The 24718-nt window shown below is 42.6% G+C and overlaps 1 protein-coding gene across 5 annotated transcripts in view; it reads right to left on the reverse strand.

Annotated features, from left to right (window-relative positions):
* c1qtnf12 (C1q and TNF related 12) overlaps positions 1–24718 on the reverse strand; it is a 44033-nt gene extending 19315 nt beyond the window's left edge. Inside the window, exons 1-6 of one of the 5 annotated variants that reach the window (XM_067970486.1) lie at positions 24041–24713; positions 23654–23922; positions 12397–12534; positions 9152–9268; positions 8195–8306; positions 4988–5169 (exon numbers count right to left, since the gene is read on the reverse strand). In XM_067970486.1, the coding sequence (XP_067826587.1) occupies positions 4988–5169; positions 8195–8306; positions 9152–9268; positions 12397–12534; positions 23654–23794 (690 nt within the window). In that variant the 5' untranslated portion in view covers positions 23795–23922; positions 24041–24713. Of the gene's footprint in view, positions 1–4987; positions 5170–8194; positions 8307–9151; positions 9269–12396; positions 12535–23653 lie in introns of all 5 variants that reach the window. The other 4 variants (XR_010958225.1, XM_067970487.1, XM_067970485.1 and 1 more) reach the window with 4 other exon arrangements.

Here is a 24718-nt window from a genome sequence, read left to right on the forward strand (position 1 = left end):
TGAGTCTCCTTCCACCTACTTACCCAGTTATATAAAGGGCCTTGGTGAGAACACCCCTGGAGTATTGTGTGCAGTTTTGGTCTCCTTACCTAAGAAAGGATATACTTGCCAATAGAGGGAGTGCAGCGAAGGTTCACCAGTCTGATTCCTGGGATGGCAGGACTGTCGTATGAGGAGAGATTGGGTCAACTCGGCCTGTATTCACTAGAGTTTAGAAGAATGAGAGGAGATCTCATTGAAACGTATAAAATTCTGACAGGCCTAGACAGACTGGATGCAGGGAGGATGTTTCCCCTGGCTGGGAGGTCCAGAACGAGGGGACACAGTCTCAGGATACGGGGTAGGACATTTAGGACTGAGATGAGGAGAAATTTCTTCACTCAGAGGGTGGTGAACCTGTGGAATTCTCTACCACAGAAAGCTGTGGAGGCCAAGTCACTGAATATATTTAAGAAGGAGATAGATAGATTTCTAGACACAGAAAACATCAAGAGATATGGGGAGAGAGTGAGAATATGGTATTGAGATAGAGGATCAGCCGTGATCATATTGAATGGCGGAGCAGGCTCGAAGGGCCGAATGGCCTACTCCTGCTCCTATTTTCTATGTTTCTATGTTTACTTCATTTAACCTATCTGCATATCCTTCTATTCTTCTCTCCCTCATGTGTTTATCTAGCTTCCCCTTAAAAGAATCTATGCTATTTGCCTCAACTACTCCATGTGGTAGCAAGTTCCACATTCTAACCTCTCTCTCTGGGTAAAGAATTCACCTGGAGAGAAGCTGGGAGCAGGTCCTTCAACGACATCAGGTTCACTGTGAGGAGTGCCATCTCAGTTTTCTAAAGCTCCAGCGTAAAAAGACCCAGCCACCCACCTCTCAACTTTATGACAGTCAGGGAGCACCAAGTAATGAGTATGAGTAAGCAAGGTTTTAGGCTCAAGAGGTAGAGACAAATGGTAAATGGAAGTAGCTAGTTCTGAAATTATGATACCAGTAAAATGGAAAATTGTCCATCACAGTTTGTGCCTGTGGTATTATCTGTTGGAGTATGTGGATCGCTGTTCTTCATGATTGATTCTTTTAGGGAGAAATCCATCCATCACAGTAAAAGGTTTTTGAGCTCTGGAGAACAGTGCACAGTATTAAGCAATCGAGGGGGCTCATCCAGGGGAATAAAAGTCTTATATGTACACTATATGTACAATTTATTTAAAACAGTTGTTCATTTGTTGGTCTCAAGCTGCTGGTAGCACCTTCTCCTGAATAACCTCATTTCCTTCATGGCCAACCACCCCACAGTTGGGTGATGGAGGGCTTGTTCCTGGGTGCCAAATGAGACTTCAAAATTCTGATCATCTGCTCCATAAGAATTCGAGATATTCCAAGGGGCTCATTATACTTGTTCTCTACTGCTGCACCTGGATTCCAGAGAGGTGTCACCAGCCTGGGCTGCAGAAGGTTTCCATGGTCTCCAATCAACCAACCCATTACAGTGCTCAGCCTTAACAATGCAGGTATGGTTGATTGCTGACGAACGAAGGAGTCATGCAGCTTCTTGGGTAGTAAGCATTCACATGCAAAATTGTGTGATTGGCCTCACGGACTGGCTGCACATTAATAGAACAAAACCCCTTCCTGTTAAAAACATTGAAGAGGGTGGCAGTTCTGATACGGTGGCCTCAATGCCATGAGTACATCCCAATGACATCCTGTACCTGGGAGAATCCTACTAATCTATAAAAGTGGCCACAAAAAAATTCAATGACCTTACCCAGACAGCAAAGGTAAAAAATGTTCTTTATCTGTCTTTTTGTCTGAATGAAGCCTTGAAACACCATACTCTCTCCCCAAGCACTCCCAATTCTTCAATCCCCCACTGCACATGCTTCTCCTCCAATCACAATGCAACAATGCACCACTCCTTCTGCATACAATCACACACTCACCACTTGCTACTGCCCTCAGAAATGGCACAAACTACACTCTGTTAGCTGGTTATAACTGGAATACATTTCACGGCTCTAACTGCTTTCACGCTGGTGACATTTTCTTTCACACGACCACCTCTTGCTCACAACTAGCAGCTTCTCCCTCCCAGCATGCACACTATCTAAAGCCGCCTCACGGATCTGCACAACCCTTTCAAGGGCTACACCCTAACTCACTCCCACTCTCCACGTTGTTGCTTGTTAGCTTGTCTTGCAGGAGAGGGCCAGAACTCGTGGGAGGTGCAGCCAACATCCAAGCCCTCACTCCACTGGGAGAAGCTGCCATGGACATAATGGGCAAAGGGTCGGAGATGACGAGGCTGGAGGCGATGTGAAGCAAGGTGTTTGGCTATTTCCCTTCTCTTTTCTCTTTCCTCAAACAATCACACGCATGGCAACCTGGTGCGGCATTGCACTGCCACTTATCTGCTACTCCGTACCTTTACCATTACGTGCTAACAATTGTCCATCTGCCCTTCTTCTAGGTCCTTCAGACAACTAAGACCTGACAGGCAGACAGGCTAAGGGAGGAAAAATCTCCCGAAGATGCATCATCACCCGCTTTCACTCTTCCAAGTACCAGGACATAAGTCTCACCCCGCCTGGCACGGATAATGAGTTAGAGGGGTGTGCACTGAGTGATGCACTGAGCACAAGTAAGCAGGAGCAGATGCAGGTGTACAAGACAGCCCAGGAAACGGGTCACCAGAGGACAAGCTCACGTCCTAGCTCTGCTGAAGAGGACACAGGTGCAGGATTTAGAGTTCCTGCCTTTAATAGGAAAATGCTTTCTGTGCACCAGCAATTGCTCAATGTGTGGAATGCCTGCCAGGCAGCTTCTGCAGCATGTCGGAGTGTGGAGGGGTCCACTAACCAACTTGCGTGGGGTTCTTGCACATGACATCAACACCCTGAAGTCAACCATCGAGTGTGGTCACCTCAATGGACGCTGCATTTGGGCCCTCTTTGTAGTAATCTCTGGCACCAGTAGTAGCATCTCTCACGGACACTCATGCTGGTGCCATGCAGGCTCTGGGCTCCACTATCTTCTCCGCCTTGAATAGGCTGGGGGACCGCATGGATAGGGGTTTCAGTGCATCACAGTTCTCCTGCAGTCTGCTCCCGCTAGATCAGTGGAACCCTATGGCAGTGGCAATGGTGCAAAGGGAGCGGCATATGTTGCCCTCTCTCAGGATAACAGCACGTCTGCTCCCTCAACCAATACTTGCCCTGGTGCCAGAAAGCCAACTGGGCCAGACTGCTCTGGCAGCAGCCTAGATGCTGCAGTCTGCGGTTGGGGCCTCTCCGACACCTCACCTACATGCCTTAGTGGACTCATTGGACGTAAAGAAACAAAAATCCTCCAACAGGTCTGCCTTAATGGCCTAACTCTAAAAATGTACAATGCAAGTAAGGTTTACCTAAATCATTATTGACCAGTGAAAGCAAGCTGTTTGTAAATGTGCTCATTCTTGTTGGGTCAAGCCTGCAGTGTCTTTCTAAGCATCCAATTGGAGTGTGGGAAGAAAATTACACACTGCTTTACAAAAATCGTTTTAGGTTACATGTGCATGGTATCAGAATGGTATAATTTTCCAGAAACCGTAATTGCCATAACACATTTCTGTACTATTTACTAACTGCTGGAGATCATCATGTCAGCTCTTGGGGACAATAGAAAGCAGGTTTGTACCAGACTTCCAGCAGATCTCATTACCTTGACCATCACAGTGTAATTAATCTGAGTTTCCTTTCACAATAAAGTGCAATACGATAGAGTGAAACCCAGTTATTATCATACCATTTTATTTCATAATCCGCTCATTAACAACTTCAAAACATGAAACCATTTAATATTCATCATATCTTTAGAATTCACCTTGATTTATATCACAAAAGTTCCTCTTCAATGTGATGACTTCTCCAAGTGACAACAAGTTAGTTACACAACAAACTTGAATTTGCAAACGCAGCTAAATCCTTTCTTATGTAGTGGTGTGAATGTCCTATCATTAACTTCATTCATTACCATGGGAATAACCTGAATTGTAGCCTTAATCCCTTAATTTCATCACACCTATATATTCTGCAAAATTTCTACAAGTCTCTCTCATTTCCTTAGTTTACCTCTGCAGTAGATCTATCGACTTCAAATTCTGTTTCAACTTTTTCCCCAATGTTTTTACAAACCTAGTTAAGATAATAAGATAATATAAGCTAGTCACTAATAAATCCAAAGCTTTTAGGAGAAATTTCTTCACCCAGAGAATGGTTAGGATGTGGAACTCGCTACCACATGGTTCAGGCAACAAGCTTAGGGGCATTTAAGGGGAAGCTAGATAAACACGAGGGAGAAAGGAATAGAAGGATATGTTGATGGGGATTAGATGAAGAAGGGTGCGGAGCATAAACCCGTTGGGCCGAATGGCCCGTTCTTGTGCTGTATATTCTATGTAATTCGATGTAATATTGTGGCTGGCAAATTTAACAGGATAAAATTTAGCTTTATATAGTTTGCTTTATTTTCTTTCCAATCTGTGACAGAACTTTAAAAACTTATTGGGTAGATCTTGACTTTGTGCGATAGTGTAAAATGGGTGATAGCGAGTCGGTAGTCCGTTTTACATCTCTCTCCATATTATTTCTATTGGGTATGAAACTGCACCCATGAGCTGGGCAGGTAATTATTTTGTCTCAGTTGCCTAGGGACTCCCACGGTGTTGCACTTCTAGCTGGGAACAAGCTATGAGATAGAATCAGAATCTAAACTGGCCCACAAAAGCCAAAATTCAGTTGCTCAGAAAAGTTCAATTCACCAACATAGAATTCCATTTTGATTTCTGTTTTTCCCAGTTCAAATTCTCTTAACTCTTCATATATATCTTAATAGTTTCTTGATCCGTAGGATTTTATTTGGACTTCCATGCTATTTAACCCTTCTGATTCTTTGATTGCAGGTGTGTGATATCTAAATAAAGGTCTTTAGGCTTTCTTACCGTCTGGAAGTTCTGAAGCTCTAAGAGAGTCCTTTTGTCCACAATAACCATCCCCTTCAGTTTGCAGTGAAAAGCTTCCTCTACTCTTCTATATGGACGGATGTCATCAAACGAGAGAGGTGGTGGTGGACTCAAACTTGCATGTACCTCTGTCAGCACAGTTGCCCGTCTCTCTGCTGCTTCTGAGAAAGGCAAGGGAAAATACTGAAAAATGAAAGTCTAAGGGAAATGTAGCAATGAGCCAACTGAAAATGTAAACAACTGATATGGGCAGGTCATAAAATGGCAGGATTAGATCTTCACCTACTCATCCCAGGGACCGTGCAGGCTGGCTTTTTGCAATTGGGTTGCATTTCCACCACTGGAGGCCTTCAATCACAGCACAAGCTAATTAGAGGCTCCAGAATTCTGAAAAGGGCGGGGCTTCTCTATCCATCATTTTATATAGCCCAGAGGAGTAACATCCGTGCTGATTCCAAGTAAAACCTTACTTCCTGCCCTTTGAGAGTGAGTTTTCTTAAAGGTATGTTGACTTGTTTTGGGAGTAACTGGCTAATTGTTTTTTTTTTGGAAGATTTTCCTTGTGGGGCCCAAAGGAGTGCAAACCAGGACTTTCCATAACTAGTGCGTAACAGCTGCGTGTAGAAAAGTATAAAATATAGCTCAATTTGGAGTTTGTGAAACATTTTTTTACATTATACACATATATATATATACACACACAGATCTGCTCGTGGCTCCCCCATCAGAAAATGGCTGGACCAAAAATGCAGGGTTGAATCCAGGCGTAATCTGGTTGCCTCCATTTTCTAGTCTCCAGCTGCGTTTTTTCCATCCTAGATATGCCCAGGGCCCAATCGGAATTTCGGGCCCAATGATTCTCTTATGTACACAAAGCAAATGCCTTCTGAAAATCCATACACACACACATCCACGACATTCCCTTTACCTGTGATTTCCTCAAAAAATTCAATTCAATTAGTCCAGCACAAACTGCCCTTTACAAATCCACCCTGGGTGTTCCCGATTGGCTTATTCCTTTAAAGCATTCATTAATTTCATCCCATCTTTATGGACTCAACGCTTACCTACAATCGAGGCAAAACTACCTCTCCTATAATTTCCTGGCTTATCCCCTTTCTCTTTGTTGTAGACGGTTTAATATTTGCCACCCTCCTGAGCTTTGGCACAATTCCTGCTTCCAAAGATTTTTTTTAAAAGTCAGTGCCTCCACTATGGCCTCCCAAACCTTCTTTGGAATCCTGGGACATAGAGCATTTGGGCCCAGTGACTTTTCGACTGTTAGTCCCATTAACCTCAGAGCCTCTCCACCTGTTCTCTTCTATTCTTCTATTCTTCTATTCTTGAAACATTTGCCTGAGGAAGGAGAAAATCTCCGAAAGCTTGTGAATTTAAAATAAAATTGCTGGACTATAACTTGGTGTTGTAAAATTGTTTACAACTCTTCTATTCAGGAAGGCAAGGTGATTGGGTCTTAAGAATTTCTACACAGCTGTCAGGAGTTCCTCTTTGTGACTTGTCTGAGTGGAGGTTCAGATTCTTTCTTCCTTCCCTTCTCCAACATCAAGGGCTTTATCAATGTGAAATTCTCCATCTCATGGCTCATCTCAGGATAAGTATTTGAACATCGCTTGAGACCATGGCTTGAATTTGGATGTTACCCTTGAGTATTAGGCACTCCAGACCACTTTAAAAAAAACCTTGCCACATGCTACGGAGCAGTGGGATGTGGGTTCAAACCTATAACTCCTTGTGGCCAGGTCTTGATTTCAGTTGTAGGGGTGCCAAGTATGAAGCTTGTGGCTTCCTTTCAGATGGGAAGAGTGAGTCACTCGAGCTGGGAGAACATTGTGCTCATAGTAGAAAACAACACAACATCTTTAACATTTTATTATACATAGATTCCCTCATAACTGGAATAGAAAACATAGTAAAGACTGTCCACCTAATATACAGGTAGTAACATAATTATTAAACCCATGTGGATTAAGGAAACAGTATAATTATTAAGACTGGTGTTAAGAGTTTCCCTGACAGGTCATTGGATCAATGTACTGCAATGATACCTGCTAGTGAGCAACACAGGTCAGAAGGGGCCCAGAATTGATCTCTGATCTATGTTGTTAGATAATTAGTTGCATTGAGGGTATTAACATGCAGGGATCTGCAAGCTGATCAGGCAACTGCCTGAAACAGGCGGAAGTCTCATGAATTTATGCAAATTGGGGTCCTATGATGTCAATACCTCCCCGGTGGCATTTTAACCGGGGCCAGAGTAGGGAAGTCACCATGGCTTTCATGCCACGCTGAAGTAGGTTGGCAGCTGGTGGGAAGGAAGAAGAGGCCATCCAGGTAAGTCAACAAAACTTTTCTTTGTGGGGTCAGGGGGAAAGTCCCCTGCCCCAGACTCCCCCGCAGTACCATCCAGAAACCCTCTCCTCACCGCTTATCTGGAAGCCCACAGACAACCAAGGGCCACTGGATCTTTCCTTGCCCACAGCCGCCCTGCACCCTCTCCCCTCCCAGGAGCATTTAAATGAGGCCCGGCGGATAGAATCGCCATGGCCTCCTGCTGCCTCTGGCGGGCAGGAAACTAACTTGCCAGAGCCATTCCCCGCTGGAAACCCGAGTTAAAATCCACTCCTGTATATTTTCTGTAAAACAGCTTTAGCGTTTCATTTGTGCAGGATTTTCTATGATGAACAATCTGGGATGGCAGAGGGATTGATTAAAATCACAATTATGTACTTTCATGCGGTTTATCAGAGAAGTGGAGATTTAAGTCCCAACCACTGGGGGCACAGGAATGGTAGATTCACCCCTTTGTTTTGAAGTAAGCCCTCTGCCACTATACAATTCCACAATTGCTATTCAAGGATCACAAAATAATACAGATTCTTTAACTCCAGCCCTTGTTGTAAATTTGTATCTTGCATCCTTTATGTGTCAAACCAAGGGGGAGAAATTCGTCTCGGGCGGGTAGCGCAAAACGGGCTGTATCACATCAGCTGCTTGTTTTATGCCCAGCTCAATATTCAATTCTGTTGACTTCACTGGGACCGAATATCGGGCCGGGTGTAAAACAGGCGGCCCATGCGCTCTCGCCCATGACGGATTTCTCTCCCCCACAGCTTTATTAGTTTTGTAGCAATAACACTACCCATGGTGGACACATTCGCAGCTTACCCCTTATCATATCTTTAAACTCACGCAGCAGTATTTCTTGAGTGACTTCGGCTCCGGCAGGCCCAGGTGGTCCAGGTGGTCCTGGAGGGCCTGGTGGGCCGGAAAGGCTAGGCTTAGGAAAAACAAGTAGAAACGTCATTGTACAATAATACTGACTCAGAGCGTGGAAAATGTTTTTAATCAAGTCAAAAAACAAATAACCATTAGCAAAAGCAAAGCAACTGCAATGTCTGTTTAGTGATTTTAACCTAACTCGCCGGGCGGCAAACCCATGGGATTGGGTGGAACGTTGGTTTTACACCTGTTCCGATTTTACTCGCCACTGAAGTCAATAGAGAGTAATATTGGGCAAGGTGTAAAACCAGTGTTGCACCCGATCCCGTAAGTTTCCTGACGGGGGAATTAGGTTAATATTCCCCACACAATTCAAAATCATAATCACTTTATCGTCATCTTCATAAACTGCAATTTATTTTGTTCATCTTTACAAGATTAGGAAACTGGTAAGATAGATGCATCTATTAACATAACAATGAGCTCTCTTGATTGCTGATTTGATAAAAGCAACATGCAAGAGACTAAAAGATCCCAAATTTGATCAGTGCTGCATTCGCTCATCTCTGATAGCTAGAGGTCTGATAATTGGTCACAGCACCCCTGGGTTAAGGAGGGGGAGAAAAAAGAAAGAAAAGAATCGGCCAGGGTTCCAACTCTCAAGTGCAACCCAACTACCCCTTCTGAATGTTCGTGCATGTGGACATGGGCAAGGACAGGATCGGGTCAAGCTGTGATACTGTGCCAACATTCACTGTCATAGCTCATACATGAATATCTGATTGGATGAGGTACCAGAATGTGACTGGTGCTCATGGAACCATATCCCAGTAGGGAGTCAATGTCTGGGGAGGAGGAGGATGAAAGAAACTGGTATAAAGAAAGAAAAAGCATTAAAAATACCAATACTTTCTTCCGGTTGGACTTGCATTTCTTGCTTTTCCTGACTCCATCTCGTTGTACAAATTTTATCCAGGATGAATGTGGGTCCACTGTACGATGCTCTCGATTTTCCGGGAGCTAGGAATAAACAAACAAATTATTTCTCCAGGGATGTAGGGTTTAGGGTAGCCTGTCTGCCACAATGCCGTCTGCCATTTTCTCAGTTGTTGCCATACTAGAAAATTTTGCTGTTCGCTAAAAACATTGTGAAGTAATCAAAACTGGAAACTACAAGCCGTTGATCCATATGTATTAACAATGTCACTAAATCTCTCAAGATACTGTTCATAAATGCAGTTTATATCCACAGTTTGGTACACTTTTACACTCACGTGTCATCTAGTGTATTGTTCCCCATTCGCCCCCCCCATGAAAGCAACAGTTCGTACTGAGGTATGATTCCACAGGCACTGGCAGCCTTCTACTACCTTAACCAAGGTCATTCTTCATGATTGAGCCTAAACAGTGAATGTCAATAAGCTACTGACCATAAGATCATCATTGTCCTCACCCATTGTCCAAGATACATTTTTCAGCAGGGATCACTGGATGGCAATCAGGACCAGCAGCTCTTCCTGGTCCAGGGGCTATAGCCAATTGTAATGCCCCTCACGCCATAACTCAGCTTAATTACCTTCTTGGCCTTTCTGACTCTGCATCGTAGCATGCAATGCGTTTACCCATTAAGCCATCATGGGGCCCCAGTATCAAGAAATATTATGGAATTTAAGGAAAGCTTATCACCTTTTATTTCCCATCTAAAGCAAAAGTTGCTCTCTATTAGTGATAAAGGGCTGTAAGTTCTTGTAATTGTGTCTTGCAAGTCAAAAACTCCATAGGGCAGATTTAACGATTAAGGCCATGGGCCTGGATTAGCGCATTCTGGGAGCGAAACTGGGTGCCATTTTCCATCTATTAAAACTCTTTGTTACAACAAATTTCATTTTTTGCCATGAGCAAAATATATTACACTTTAAAGGATTACATGTTGTGGTTTCTTTCACCAAATATCACAGGTTTTAAACTGCCATTTCTTTTATTTGGGAATCAAATATTACCAATGTCCTGGCCAATATTCATCCCTCAGTCAACTTCACTAAAAAAACAGATTATCTGGTCATCATCAAATTCCTGTTTGTGGGACCTCGCTGTGTGCAAATTGGCTGCCACGTTTCCTACATTAAAACAGTGACTACACTCCAAAAAAATACTTCATTGGCTGTAAAGAGCTTTGGGACGTCCTGAGGTCATGAAAAGCGCAAAATAAATGCAACTCTTTCTTTCAATATGTTTATTGCTGATTAGTCAAAATTCTGTGGTGTTGTATACATGGAGTCAAGACCAGGTAAAGCAGGACTGGGAGCAGGGGATAATTAGACCAAGGTATGCATATTTAAGATTTTTAATAATAGATATTCAATCCCAATTTAAAGTAATACAGTCTGTCCTTATTTTTATATAAAATGGAAGTATATTATTTATATTCAGACAACAAAGCTCATGGTAGTTTGGGAAGCAGAGTTGGTTGGAGTGCAGGAGTATCATTGCAGCACAGGCTGAGGAGCTGGGAGATGCAAAACTAAGGTGCTACAGTGCCACCATTGGCAGGATGGTGTATTTACAGCAGTACAAGTTTACATAGGTAGTTCCATTATAAATGGAATTTATAATGGGAAAGTTGACACAGAAGTGTGACAAAAACACACTGTGACAACAGGAAGTAAGGTTTTCTGGATGGTAAGTACACATAGCATAAGATTTTTAATATATTGTAAAATGGATCAACCACCTGCCAAGCTAATTATATAGAATTACATAGATTTTACAGTACAGAAACAGGCCATTTGGCCCAACAGGTTGTGGCAGTTGTGGGCAAAAGAAAGAAAGAACTTCCATTTATATAGCAACTTTCACCACTTCAGGATGTCCCAAAGCGCTTTACAGCCAATAAAGTACTTTCAAAGTGTAGGGAAATAAAGCAGTCAATTTACACATAGCAAGATTCCACAAACAGCAATGACATAATGGCCAGATTATCTGTTTTAGTGATGTTGGTTGAGGGATAAATATTGACCAGGACACCGGGAGAACCCTCTGTTCTTCTTCGCATAGTACCATGGGATCTGTTACGTCCACTGGGAGAGCAGACAGGGCCTTAGTTTAATGTCTCATCCGACAGTGCTATTGTTGCTACTATAGTTCAACTTGGTGCATAATATTTCATCCAGATCTGATAGCCAAATGCTTTAAACAACCAGTTTCCTTCAGTCCTAAGGATGATTTCACTGTACTAGCAACAAAGTGGAAACCCTTTTAAAACCAGATCTTGTTTTCAATGATGAGTTCCACTACATCAGGAATGAAAAGAAAGTTGAGATCCATAAGTTGATGGTGTAGCAGTATTTTATGCCTTCACAAAGTCTTGTGACCCAGAGACTGTTTCATTATATTCAATCTGATTATATTCCCTGCTGCCTGAGGTTTGAATCTGACGTGAAACTTGGCTAGCTGGATTGAAAACCTGTGAACGACTGTTTGAACTGCAATGAACTCTTGTAAATGTGGAGATCCTTAACCAATGACATTTAAGGATTGAGAAAAAAACAGAAACGATGGAGGAGGAGGGTGAATGAGAGGCAAATCAGGTACAGAAACAGAGGGAAAGAAAGATTGGATTAAGGGAGAGAAAGAAAGAGACAGAAAAAGAAAAAGATTTAAAATGTTATCATTAAAAAATGTTGACATAGGAAAGTATGAGGGAAAAAGTGACAACAAGAAGCAAGCTTTTGTAGACAGGAAGTGTATACAGCTGCAAGATTTTTAGTAAGACATTGATAAATGAGCCAAACTGTCCTTGTTGGGAAACTACCTTCTTCTAAAAATCATTTTCAAGTGCATGAGATTTTTTCTTTTGTGGGGGCAATGAGTTACAGAATATTGTTACAAAATAATTTAACAAAATTGGAATCAAAAATGATTTTTAAAAGTCACAGAGATGCTGTCGGATCTAGCCCCAATATGGTAAAAATGTGACTAGAACAGTGTAGGAGGAAGAAGGGGCAGAGAGGTCCAAATTCTGATTTATGTAGAAAACCCAGGCCTGTTCTTTCTAGGAACTCGAAGCTCAAATCCACCAGCTGTGTTGTTGCCAGGCCGCCATGGTGGGGGATGGCACCTCATGCACCTGGTGAAGAGGAAAAACTCACATGGGTCGTCTCACCCTGCAACAAGGGTGCCACCTGTTGGCTGACCATGGATTGGCACTGGCGTCGGAAGTCATGAAGAAGTCTACGCCCCGTTCTTCCACCCTCCGGGCTGGAGGAGGAGGTCTGGAGGGAAGAACCCTTGAGATGGATAAATAAAAAAAAGGAATAAATTGGAAAATGAAAAAAAAATTCAACTGCCAGTATAAAGGGGCGTTTCCATTTTCAGAGCCAACATTCATTTCATATACATTTGAAACTCCTCAAAAGGCCTCGTTTCAGGGCTGAACATTAAGGACCCTGAAAATCTGCATGCAAGTCGGCGTAAGGACACATTATTTGCAATGAACAAAGGGTGCGAGGGTTCAAACAAAAATGGGAAGCAGCCCATATCCGCAGGGTCTCTGCTCTGTGTGCCCTGTGTTACTGCCGACAGTGGGGGCACTGCTGCCCCCTTCAGTCCTGATATCACTGAAAGAGTCAGGATTGCATCATCTGCCAGAATTCCCGCCAGTTCCACAGCCATTATGAAGCTGGCTTACATAATATTCCAGGAGCTCATCCTCGTGGAAATGGGGCCAACTGTATTTTGAAAGGCTTAGACTATAGACTGCCAAAAAAATGTATTAAAAGCAGTAAATGTGTAAGGAAACGGAAGTAATGACACGCTGTAGATTTACAGTAGTTACTGACTTAATTATCCTTCCTTTGGAAGATAGTAAAAAAAAAGTCCCATCTGCTGTGTTAAACTGCAATGTAAACTGCTCCGGATTCAAGATCCTTGTATATTAGCTTTTAAATGGAAGTTTGTTGCTGACTCCCCATGGACTGTCGCTGACCTATCAATCTCTCTCTGATGGCTTCAGACAACTTGAATGGGACAGGCTCAGAAATACTTTTCAAAATTTGACTGAAACAAAGAAAATTTAAATACATCTCAAATTCAAATAGAGCTGCTCATCAAACAAAACCCACAAAGGTGTTTGTAATGAATTGAATAGATAGGCCCCATTCCCTCAAACTCCTGACCACAGGGCGAGATTGTCCTTCCTGACCTAAATAACTTTGCATCCACTGCAAAAATCAGCCCTGTCATCATGGTCCTCTTTGGCAACTAAATCAACTCATTCATTTGCTGACATGTAGCTCCACTTCACAACTACCAAAGGTGCCATCTAGAAAGTATTGTCACTCTTTTCCGCAGGCATTCCCCCACCTTGCCACACATATCCCGTCAGTGCAAAAATCACTTGAAGGAAAACAAATCCGTGTGCCTTCATGCTGTGTGTTTTTTTTAAAACCACCATAACTCCCCTGGGTGCCTGCAAACGGTGTGTCCCTTTTGATCCCAACCTCCTGCTTCTCCTCGGTGGCACAAGGTTCTGAGGTGGCTGGCTGATGCTTTCCAGCAGGAGCGTTCGGGGTCGGAGGTGAAGATTCCTTTTTGTTGCCTGTGGGCAGTTTACCTTGTAGAAAGATGGGCCTTCATATGGATGTAACCCAGGTGAGAGAAAGTATTCCTTGAAAGGGGGTGGTCACAGAGGTGAGGAAACCAGATATTACATATCAAGTTTTCTGCTGCTTCACTTTGCATGTTCATCTCTGATTGAAGAAACAGTACAGGGGAAGGAAGGGGTTTTGAGGGATGTTGTGGTACTGTACTTTCTGCATATTAATGGTAAGGAATAGACGGTGAACAATGCAGTAGGGCAAGGTGGCTAGAAATGGGAATCGTGCTTATTACAATGCATAGTTGTAAAGTATGACTGCTACCTGTAACCTTGGCTGCCCTGGAAAGGAGAGCGAACTTCTTCTGGCATTGAGTAGCCACGTGAGGTTGCTGGATTTGGAACTCACTGCCAAGACCACATCCTCCCACTGGACCTGGGTCTCCTAATGGGCTTCCTTCCCTCTTGGCTAAAAAGCTCGTTTTTTTTCCTTTGCCAGATTTCAAACAATAACATTCCAACGGAAGGGGTAATTTGGGGTTCAATTTGATGCCTTGAAGAACCACCAGTCTCAGATATTGCAGTGAGCCAAGTTGTTTAAGAAACAAAATGAAGGAAAGAAAGAAAGAAAGAAAGAAAGAAAGAGCTACCATGATACATTCTAGAAAAAATGCTTCATTTTTGTCACACTGACTACACCAAGACAATAGATGGTAGACTTATGCTGCAGTGTGTTCTGCACTTAATTACCAGACAGGTTCCGATTAGTGTATTAAAAATTGGGGATCAACATTAAAGAAAACTTATCTTGGGTTAGCCAGAAAGATAAAACCTAAAAAGCATTACTTCGGACTAACATTGTTTGACATTGGCGGTCCAGCCCTAATAAATGTTTTTAATGGAGGCCCAGTTTCATTCATGAATATCTGAATTTTAAGACCTAGTAAAGCTCTTCAACACTTATTCCTAGTACATTATTCACTATGTGGCTATATGTTTATTATTTCATGTTAATTTACAGATTATACAATATTATTCCTTTTATCAATTTGCTTTACTAAACTGTTACATTTGTTTAAGCTGAATGAAGGCCTGTAGTAATAATAAAAATTAAACTGGAAGGAATATTCAATAGAAGCAACAGCCTTTCCTGCCTCTGTTTCTGCCAGTGTGTTTATATATTCCCTGTAAAGTTGACCCCCTCCAATTATACTGTAATAGGATGGAATTAAATGATCACAATCCACAAGACAGCTAAGATCACCCTCCACACGCACATACATACACTCTTATTTGTGAACTCAGACAGTGGGTCATTAGCTCTAGGGTGATTGCAGACTCACAGCTAAATAGAAAACACATGCCATGTGAACATTTTACATAATCCCCTTTATTACAGTACTTTAATGTAAGCAATCCATGTTACACTGTAAGCAGGAAAACAGCATGGCTTGAAACTCACAGCACATGTTCCTTCCTGTACAGAAAAGGTGCAACATGCATTCCAATCATGTTGGTGTTGTAGTTTAAAGTCTGTCACCACAGAAACAGAATTACCGTGCTTGAGGCAGTCTGCACATTGCTGAAAGACTTATTACAATTATTATTTGGGGTATTACCATACGAAATTTTTATTCCATGGAACTAGAATTAAATAAGCTGCTAATAAATCATATCATCGGCAGATATCTACATTGAAAAGGGGCCGTAAACAAATTCTGTACAATGCACAGGGTATATGCGTCACTGAGGCATTGCTCTGAAGAGAAATTAGAACTATAAACACAAAATATGGGAATATTGATTGCGAAGAAATATGCCATTTGTGACCTGACTTCCACTTGTGGTGCTGTTTTTCTAAGTAATAAATACTATTTGATAAAATAATTTGACTGGTGCTCATTTTTATGCGTGGGGTGGCAAGCCAGGTTATGTTCTGAGTAAGCAGCAGAGCTATCAAAGCCATAATTGGTTAAACTGTAATCTTCATGAAGATATTAACTGGGAGTTTTGCCAATTTTACTTGGACCTCTACAAGGCTGAGGCAATGACCTCTCCTGAAATCGATGTGCGAGTATCTCGATGGTCTGCCACAATCCAGTCTGGATCGTACAGAGAGCGCTGCCCTGGATATAGCCAGAATCATAGGTCAGATGCTCATGGACATGATCTCTTTGGACATGCAAGGCATCAGGCACCAGCCAACTTTTACAAGACACTAGACCATGATTTGGCTTTTCTTGTGTTAAGTGTTTTATACCAGATGCCATCTCACTTATTCTTAGAAAGGGAAATTGTGCCCCAATAGCCTATTATCCTTTTAAACTGTGATAAAAGGATCTTTGCCAAGATCTTGCCTCCCACCCTGCATTAGCCTCTACTCCAAACTAGCCCATATCTTGATCAGATGGAGTTCATTGGTTTAAGGACTTTGTATGATGCCGTATATCCCATTCATTTAACAAATTCAGTGTGCTTCTCTCCCAAAAGGCTTTTGATAAAGTTGAGCAGCCTTTTCTTGATGTGATACTGGAAACCAGCCAGATGGGTATCCATGCTTTACTCATGGCCTCTTTCTTCTGCAATCACTAATGGGGTTGCGTCTTCTTCATTGAACTGTTCTAAGTACCCTTGTCCCCTTCGCTTTTCATCTTGGCTAAAGAACTTGTCCACACTTGTCCATTTGAATCTAGGTATCAGCGGGATTATAGTTGCAAGCATCTTTCTTAACTGTTCTTACCACTTTTAAAGATCCGTTTTTTAAGCCATTGAGTCTCTCTGCTCCTCTTAAAGCTTCACCATATAATGTATATGTCCTCTCCTTATTCTTCCTCCAAAAATGTATTTCATTTCTCTAAATTTCTTCTGGTATTTATTTGCCCAACGTACTAGCTTGTCTATGTCCTGCTGGAGTCAATTACAGTTTTCTTCACAGTGAGCCATGCCCCCTAATTTTGTATCATCTGCAAATTTTGACATTTTACCCCCATTCCCAAATCCACACACACATATATATATATATATACATGTACACACACAAATGCTTCCAAAACTTGGGGTATGGCACATTGTGATGAGGATTGTGAAAGATTGAAGTGGACAGCATTTGAAGAAGAAATGGATGTCTCTATTTACATAAAATGAAGCACTTAAAACATTTTATGTAAGAGCACTTTAGGATGGTGTAAAAGATTGGCTGGAAAATTGGGCACTGTGCTGAAGCGTTCAAAACCATCTTCAGCCAGAAGTGCCAAGTGGATGATCCTTCTCAGCCTCCTCTTAAGGTCCCCACTATCACAGATACCCGTCTTCAGCCAATTCGATGCATTCAACATTATATCAAGAAAAGGCTGAGTGCACTGCACACAGCAAAGGCTACGGGTCCCGACAACATCCCAGCTGCAGTGCTGAAGACCTGTGCTCCAGAACTAGCCATGCCCACTGTTGTTCCAGTACAGCTACAATACTGGCATCTACCTGACAATGTGGAAAATTATCCAGTTATGCCCAGTCCACAAAAAGCAGGACAAATCCAACCCAGCCTATTACTGTCCTATCAACCTACTCTCAATCATCAGCAAAGTGATGGGAAGAGTCGTCAACAGTGCTATCAAGTGGCACTTAACCAATAACCTGCTCACCAATGCTCAGTTTGGGTTCCGCCAGGACCACTTGGCTCCAGACCTCGTCACAGCCTTGGTCCAAAATTGGACAAAAGAGCTGAATTACATGATGAGATGAGAGTGACTGTCCTTGACATCAAGGCAGCATTTGAACGAGTGGTACCAAGTACCAAGGAGCCGTAGTAAAACTGAAGTCAACGGAGACCAGGGGGAAGGCTCTCCAGTGGCTGCAGTCATACCTGGCACAAAGGAAGATGGTTGTAGTTATTTGAGGACAATCATCACAATCCCAGGACATCGCTGCAGGAGTTCCTCAGAGCAGCATCGGAAGTGGGGCTGTTCACTGATAATTGCACAGTGTTAAGCTTCATTTGCAATTTCTCAGATAATTACAATTCCCAGAACTGGAGGAGCACAGAGATCTCGGAGGGTTGTAGGGCAGGAGAAGGTTCCAGAGATAGGGAGGGGTGAGGCCATGGAGGGATTTAAAAACAAGGATGAGAACTTTAATATCGAGGCCTTGCTGGACCAGGAGCCAATGTAGGTCAGCGAGCACAGGGGTAATGGATGAACGGGATTTGGCGCGAGTTAGGGTATGGGCAGCAGAGTTTTGGATGAGCTCAAGTTTATGGAGGGTGGAGGATGGGAGGCCAACCAGGAGAGCAAGTCTAGCAGTAACAAAGGCATGGATGAGGGTTTCAACAGCAAATGAGCTGAGGCAGGGGAGGAGACGGGTGATGTTACAGGATGTGTATTAATGTAACTTTTCCGTCTTTTTAAAATAATGTAGCTTTGTCTCCTTTTAATTCAAAAAACTGAAATGCTTATGCAAAAAAAAATTGGCTTTAAAAGTGTAGACTTCAAGGGAATACGGAGAGATTTTTAAAAAGGTTATAAGTGGCGAGCATTGCGATTCAGCACTCTAGATACTTTTTCACCTGACCAATGCAAATGACTTCTTTTACAACCAAGTCTATAACCCAAAACATGACTTTATTTGCGAATTAATTTGGGATATAGTGGAAATAGTAAGAGACACCTCGTACTGACACACCCATCTCGTACTATCAGACCCACCTCATACTGACACACCCATCTCATAGTTACATACCAAATTTGTACTGACAAATCCATCGCATACTGACACACCCCATCTAATACAGGCACATCCATCTCGTAGTGACACACCCATCTAATACAGGCACACCCATCTCATAGTGACACACCCAATTTGTACTGACAGACCCATCTCGTACTGACAGACCCATCGCATACTGACACACCCCATCTAATACAGGCACACCCATCTCGTAGTGACACACCCATCTCGTGGTGACACACCCATCTCATACTGACATACCCACCGCATAGTGACACACCCAATTTGTACTGACAGACCCATCTCGTACTGACACACCCATCTAATACAGGCACACCATCTCATGGTGACATATCCATCTTGTACTGACAGACCCATCTCGTACTGACAGACCCATTGCATACTGACACACCCCATCTAATATAGGCACACCCATCTCATAGTGACACATCCATCTTGTACTGACACACCCACCTCGTAGTGACACATCCATCTAATACAGGCACACCCATCTCATAGAGACAGACTCATCTCGTAGTGACACACCCAACTCGTACTGACTAACCTATCTCATACTGACACACTCATTTATTAAGTAACATTAAACAGAAGCAACAGAAAACACAGATTTCAACAGATTACAATAAAAGAATATTTGATTTGGCCTAGCAGGATTGCCTGGAACAATGTTTACATCTATGAGACAAAGCAACTCTCAGAAAGAACAAGGTTAGATTTCCCCTCAATGGACTGACAATCAAAAATGATCAAGTTCTTGTTCTCACAGCCATGTCATTAACTGTTTTTGTCATCTATGTGGACGTGGCAATTAACATAAATTAGGCGGTTCACCTAAAAGGAGGTGATTTACCCTCCTTTAAAGTGACATTAGCACATGATACAAAAAAAGTGTATTTCAAAGAATCACAGGATGTTTCCAGGAAGGAATATAAAGTACTCAACAGTTGGCCACGTACCAAATTTTGGTGATGATCTTAAATTTATGCCCTCTAGTTACTGACTCCCCAATTGGTGGAAATAGTCTTTCCTGTTTTACTTTATCAATGCCAGATGAATGCTTGCTTTCCAATCATGACACCTTCATTACATGGTTCCAGGATTATTCTAGCAAGAAAGAAAACTACAAGGTTGGCACCTAGAAGACCAAGGCCACACTCTTGAGCCTTGGCTCATGAAGCTTCTAACAGCCAGGAACATCAACATAGTGCAGGTACAATGAGGCGCATGCAACCATCAGGATAATCACTGAATTCACTATGGGCATCTTGAAGCAGCACTGCAAATACCTGGACAGATCAGAGGGCAGTCTACAATATACACTCACACCAAGGTCTCCAAGATCAGCACAGTGTGCTCCACAAGTGTGACATCCAAAGAGGCGTAAGCATGGAATAGATGGAGAAGGAAGCATCCACTCTCAACCAATAAACCAAACACGAGGAAAATAAGGAACCAGATGAATAATCTTATTGAATCACTTTTGTAAGCAGCTAGAAACATATGGGAGGATCGCATAGAAGAGATGTTTACCAAAGTGTCTTATCCACCCAATGAGCGACCTAGGTCAAGCCACAAATGGCATACTATGCCAAACCAAAAGATAGTCAACCACCAGGCACCAGCCCAGATACAGAACTACCCAAGCAAGTTATTGAGCCAGCAGCACAGGATCATTCACCAAACAGAGGTGGGGGAGAAGCGCTACTAGCTGAACGGGATTTCGACAAGCTAATGAGTAGTAGGCAGACATCTTAGACCCAAAGCCAAGAACAGATGGAGTGATAGTGTGTTCATTCCAGGGAAATTAGCTTAGTTAGTCTAAAGTACTAGATATGAATGCCAGGTCTTGCATTTAAAGGTGTTCATGTATATTACTCATAGCCATTCAATTCAGAATCTGCAATTGTTTATATGAATTATCATTATGCAATGCCAAACTCAAATGTGGTCTAGTTGTGGTTGCGTGTTGAAAATGGCTAGCGTGCATGAATGTTGCTCTGGATGGTCCTAAAGTTATTAGTTTTATTTAATTGCATTTTTGTTTGGCAATAGACCTTTAAAATGTCTGCTTCCCTTTGTCAAAAAAAATTAAGTCGATAAAAATAGTATCTATCTGTAGATTTTTCTGTTCTTGCTGGACTGTGAAGCTCACTCAAACAAAAGAGCTCCGCGAACATGTGACTCATATTTCATGCGAATTCCTTAATGATACGGCTCAAAACAGCATTCTGTTACTGAAGGACATGAGAAGACTGGACTATTAACATTCACAGTGCCAGTTCTCAGTACTTTGTCATCCTCCCCCACCCTCCACCAAGAGATTGTTTTAATTCCAAGAGACCAATTTAACAGTGGAGAAGGTTTGGTGAGAGTTCTAATGAACTGTACGTTATAAATCCCAGTTTTCTTGCATGCCAGTATTAGTTTGATTTGCTGTATTTTATGGGGCCAGTTTTCTTGGCGACTCTTTGCCCCAACACTGGCCAGGCAGAGCATGTCCAAAGTGCACTGCACCCGCTCTAGGTCAAGCTGCACCCAATTTTGGTGGGCTGTGCCATCAACGTGGCCCAGTCACACACTCCTTGCATGCCTGACAAGGCTTTACACTGGGAATCAAAGCCAGAAAGAGGAGTAGGCCTGCTCACTGGCCTGAAGGCCTTTCGGCTGCTGTTGAAGAACGAAGCCATAAGATCACCAGACCCAAGAATTAACCAGCAAGTTAAAAAAATGGCCAAATTACTTTTGGTTCTGTCTTCGGTTTGATGCCAAGGCCCATCAGACCTTCCGATCTGAGGAAGGGGTTCCCAGCATAAGCCCCCACTGTGGCTGGATGACCCTGGACTGCACAAACAGGATATTGGGGGCTAAGCCTCCTCCTGCTTCATTCCCATGAACATGCTGGCTCTGTACCACGGGGGACGAATTCTCTGGAATCCCGGGGCAACAACCCAGTGAAACAGGTCAATACCCCCTTTTTCCTATGCTTGACAATCAGGGAATGAGTGTTCCTCAGGGACAATGGTCACAAAAATCAATGGTCACGAAAAACATTACCTGATTTTGTAAATTAATTTGCTTAAATGGATGACAGGCTGAGTGGGATGAAGACATCCAGCACAGATACAAATAGCTCCATCTCACAGATGAATAACGTAATCTCTGACATTCATAATATGCTAAATTAGCATGCAGTCCAGAATAAAGTGGACATCATTACAGAGGGTAGCTGAAATAGAAACCTCATTGCCCCTGGAACTGAGCAACACAGGAAACAAGGTGGCCTGCAATCAGAGCTGTAGTCATACAAGAGTTGCTGATGGTGAAGGAGTCATCTGTTGATCCTGGGAATGGTGTATTGGATATTTTTCTATGCTTCACAGACCACCTCAATGTTGATGATACGCATGATCTAAAATTACACAAAATTATTGCTACCTCTGCATCTGTTGCTCTGCAACTCTGTAGAAATGTTAATGACCCCAGAAACTAGAATGATCCAGTAAATGATTAAACATTCTGGTCCTATAGCTCTTTTCTATAGGATAGTGTCTTCATCTGAGAGTCATGGTGAAGATTTGTGTGCTCTCTCAGTTATCTTACTCCTCAGCTGGCAGGATAAAGACATCCAGTGGAAGAGGACAATCCATGTGCTTTTACTAGTTTTGATAAAGGCTTTGTCCTCTCACTACCATCTCTGAGCTGGATTTATAGGTGACAAGTCTACATGCTTCTGAAGTGTCACCCTCCAATCAACCCCAGTCAACACTTTTAATTAGTATTTCTCCAGTAACTTTGGCAAACTATTTCCAGTATCAGAAACTTGTCATCCTTTTTCCAAATGGACATATGTCGACCATACAGCATAGCTATGGTTGGTTGTTACTCTACTGTCACATACAAATGATTGCTTCCTACAGACTGTGATTGTCCTGGCCAATATTTATTCCTCAATCAATACACTAAAACAGATTATCTGGTCATTATTACATAGTCATTTGTGGAAGCTTGCTGAGCGCAAATTGGCTGCCGCGTTTCCTACATTACAATAGTGACTACACTTCAAAAATACTTCATTGGCTGTAAAGTGCTTTGGGATGTCCTGAGGTCATGAAAGGCGCTATATAAATCCAAGTTCTTTCTTTAAAATAAAATCCTAAAGTAAACTTATGTGCAAAATTAGAAGTGATTTTTTAAAAAATCAATACATTTTAGAATCCTTTGACAATAACTAAATTTTGTGGGAGGTATTAATCCTCTTGAGTCCCGCAAATCAGGACACTCCTACATTCTATTATGTAACACAGAGACGTCAACATAGCAGGAGGCATTGGTGTCTTTACTGAATTTAGACCGCTCTCAGAGACTGATTTTGCATCATGCCATTTTACTGCTTTCTCCCCATACCTTATTATAGTCTTGAAGTCATTATCCACTACCTTTCGGAATGCTGCAAATCAATTTACCGTCCATCGCCACTTGTGGAAAAGCATCCACATTCCGATAACTGCACAAAAACCTTTATTCTAATCGCCCCCTTTATGTATCCAGTCCTTATCTTGAGATCATGGCCTCTCGTCTTCAATTCACCTACCAATGGAAATAATCTAGGTTCACCTTGTTTATTCCTTTTATTATTTGAACTGCTCGATCAAATCGCCCCCTCAGTTGGAGAGGATACAGCTCTAGCTGTTCCTCATAGCTCAGACCCCCTTCATCCCAGGCAGTACCCTGGTCAGTTTGCATTCCACTTTCTCCAAGGCTATTACATCCCTCCAGTAATGAAACCCATAACCTTCAGACTCAGGGAGGTTTACTTCCAACTGAACCAACCTGACGCTTATTTACTTGACCTTTACAGGCGACTTTATATATAAAAAAACACTAAAATATGACAGTAACTTGCACATTCTCCAATTCACATTGCGTGAATTGATTCGGAATACTGGGCTAGACACTCGTATTTTTAAGAAACAGTTACAGATGAATGAAAGCAGCGGGTACACCTGGTAAAGAGACAGGCAAAAAAAAAAAAAATCACAACCAGTCAAGAGGTAGCACTTTGAACTCACCTCTTCGCTGTTGGTCAGTGTGGTGTTGTAGGGCTCGGTGTGCTGGTTTATTCGCAGGGGTTTCTTGGCTGTCGCCTGCCTGTAGAGGGCTAGCTGCTGCCACAGGATGGTGGTGACGATCGCCACTCTCCAGCCTTTCATCGTCAACGCAATCGGCTTTGAAAACAAACGCTAAAAGGGTAAAGAAAAAACTGTTCAGCGATGAGCCGTCCTTACACGTGGGTGAATGAGAGGCATCAGATGGCTCCCTTGGAAATCACCAGCTCGACCTTGTAAAAACGAACGACAAAAAAAAAACGTGTTGTTGCGTTGGAGGAAACTTGAGAAAACGTTGGAAGTTTTTAAAATAATATGTATGTAAAACTGAACTCTTGACGGATTTCTCACAAGTAATTTTTTTTAAAAGGCCCCGGTTAGATGTAAGTTGTCCAAACGGTGAGCGGCAGCATTGCCGTGGAGCTGGTCAGTCTCCCGCCAGTAACAGTGTCGCCAGTAATGTGGAGATGTCCCTGCTTCTGCTGACTGTCGGCATCCAGTTAACCCATTGGGAACATTCCCCCCTACTTTCAACGATCGATTCACCCGGTAAAATCACCGAGTCCAATGGCTGGAGGCAGTCGGTGCCTTTAATTCTCTTGCACCTTTCAGTCTTGGTTCACGACCTTAAATAAAAAAGGAGGGCTGGGGAGGGGGAAGATACTTAAAATAATAATCCTGCCTCCGAACATTAATCCTCCTTTCAAAGGAAATTGACCATTAAATGTCAAGAATCGGATCCAAATAAACTCAAGATCGGGATGACAGGAACGCTTAGAGTCACTTAAAACACGTCAACTCCTAAGAGGGTGGTTAGGAATTTCTCACATGCCTCGATCGATCGATCGCTCGCTTCTTTAAAGGGGGGCGAAGCGAACTAACGCCCACCGTGTCTGCAGCCTGTTTAATCCATCAACAGGAGCAGCAGCAGTCCGTTCGAGTTTTAATGGGACGCCGCGGGAAAAGATGAAAGCCCCCCTCGGCTCCTCTCCAAACCCCGAGCTGTGGGCTTGTGACAGTTCCTCAGCC

Source organism: Heptranchias perlo, chromosome 32 (genome assembly GCF_035084215.1).
Source record: "Heptranchias perlo isolate sHepPer1 chromosome 32, sHepPer1.hap1, whole genome shotgun sequence".
In the NCBI taxonomy this organism is placed as follows: domain Eukaryota; kingdom Metazoa; phylum Chordata; class Chondrichthyes; order Hexanchiformes; family Hexanchidae; genus Heptranchias; species Heptranchias perlo.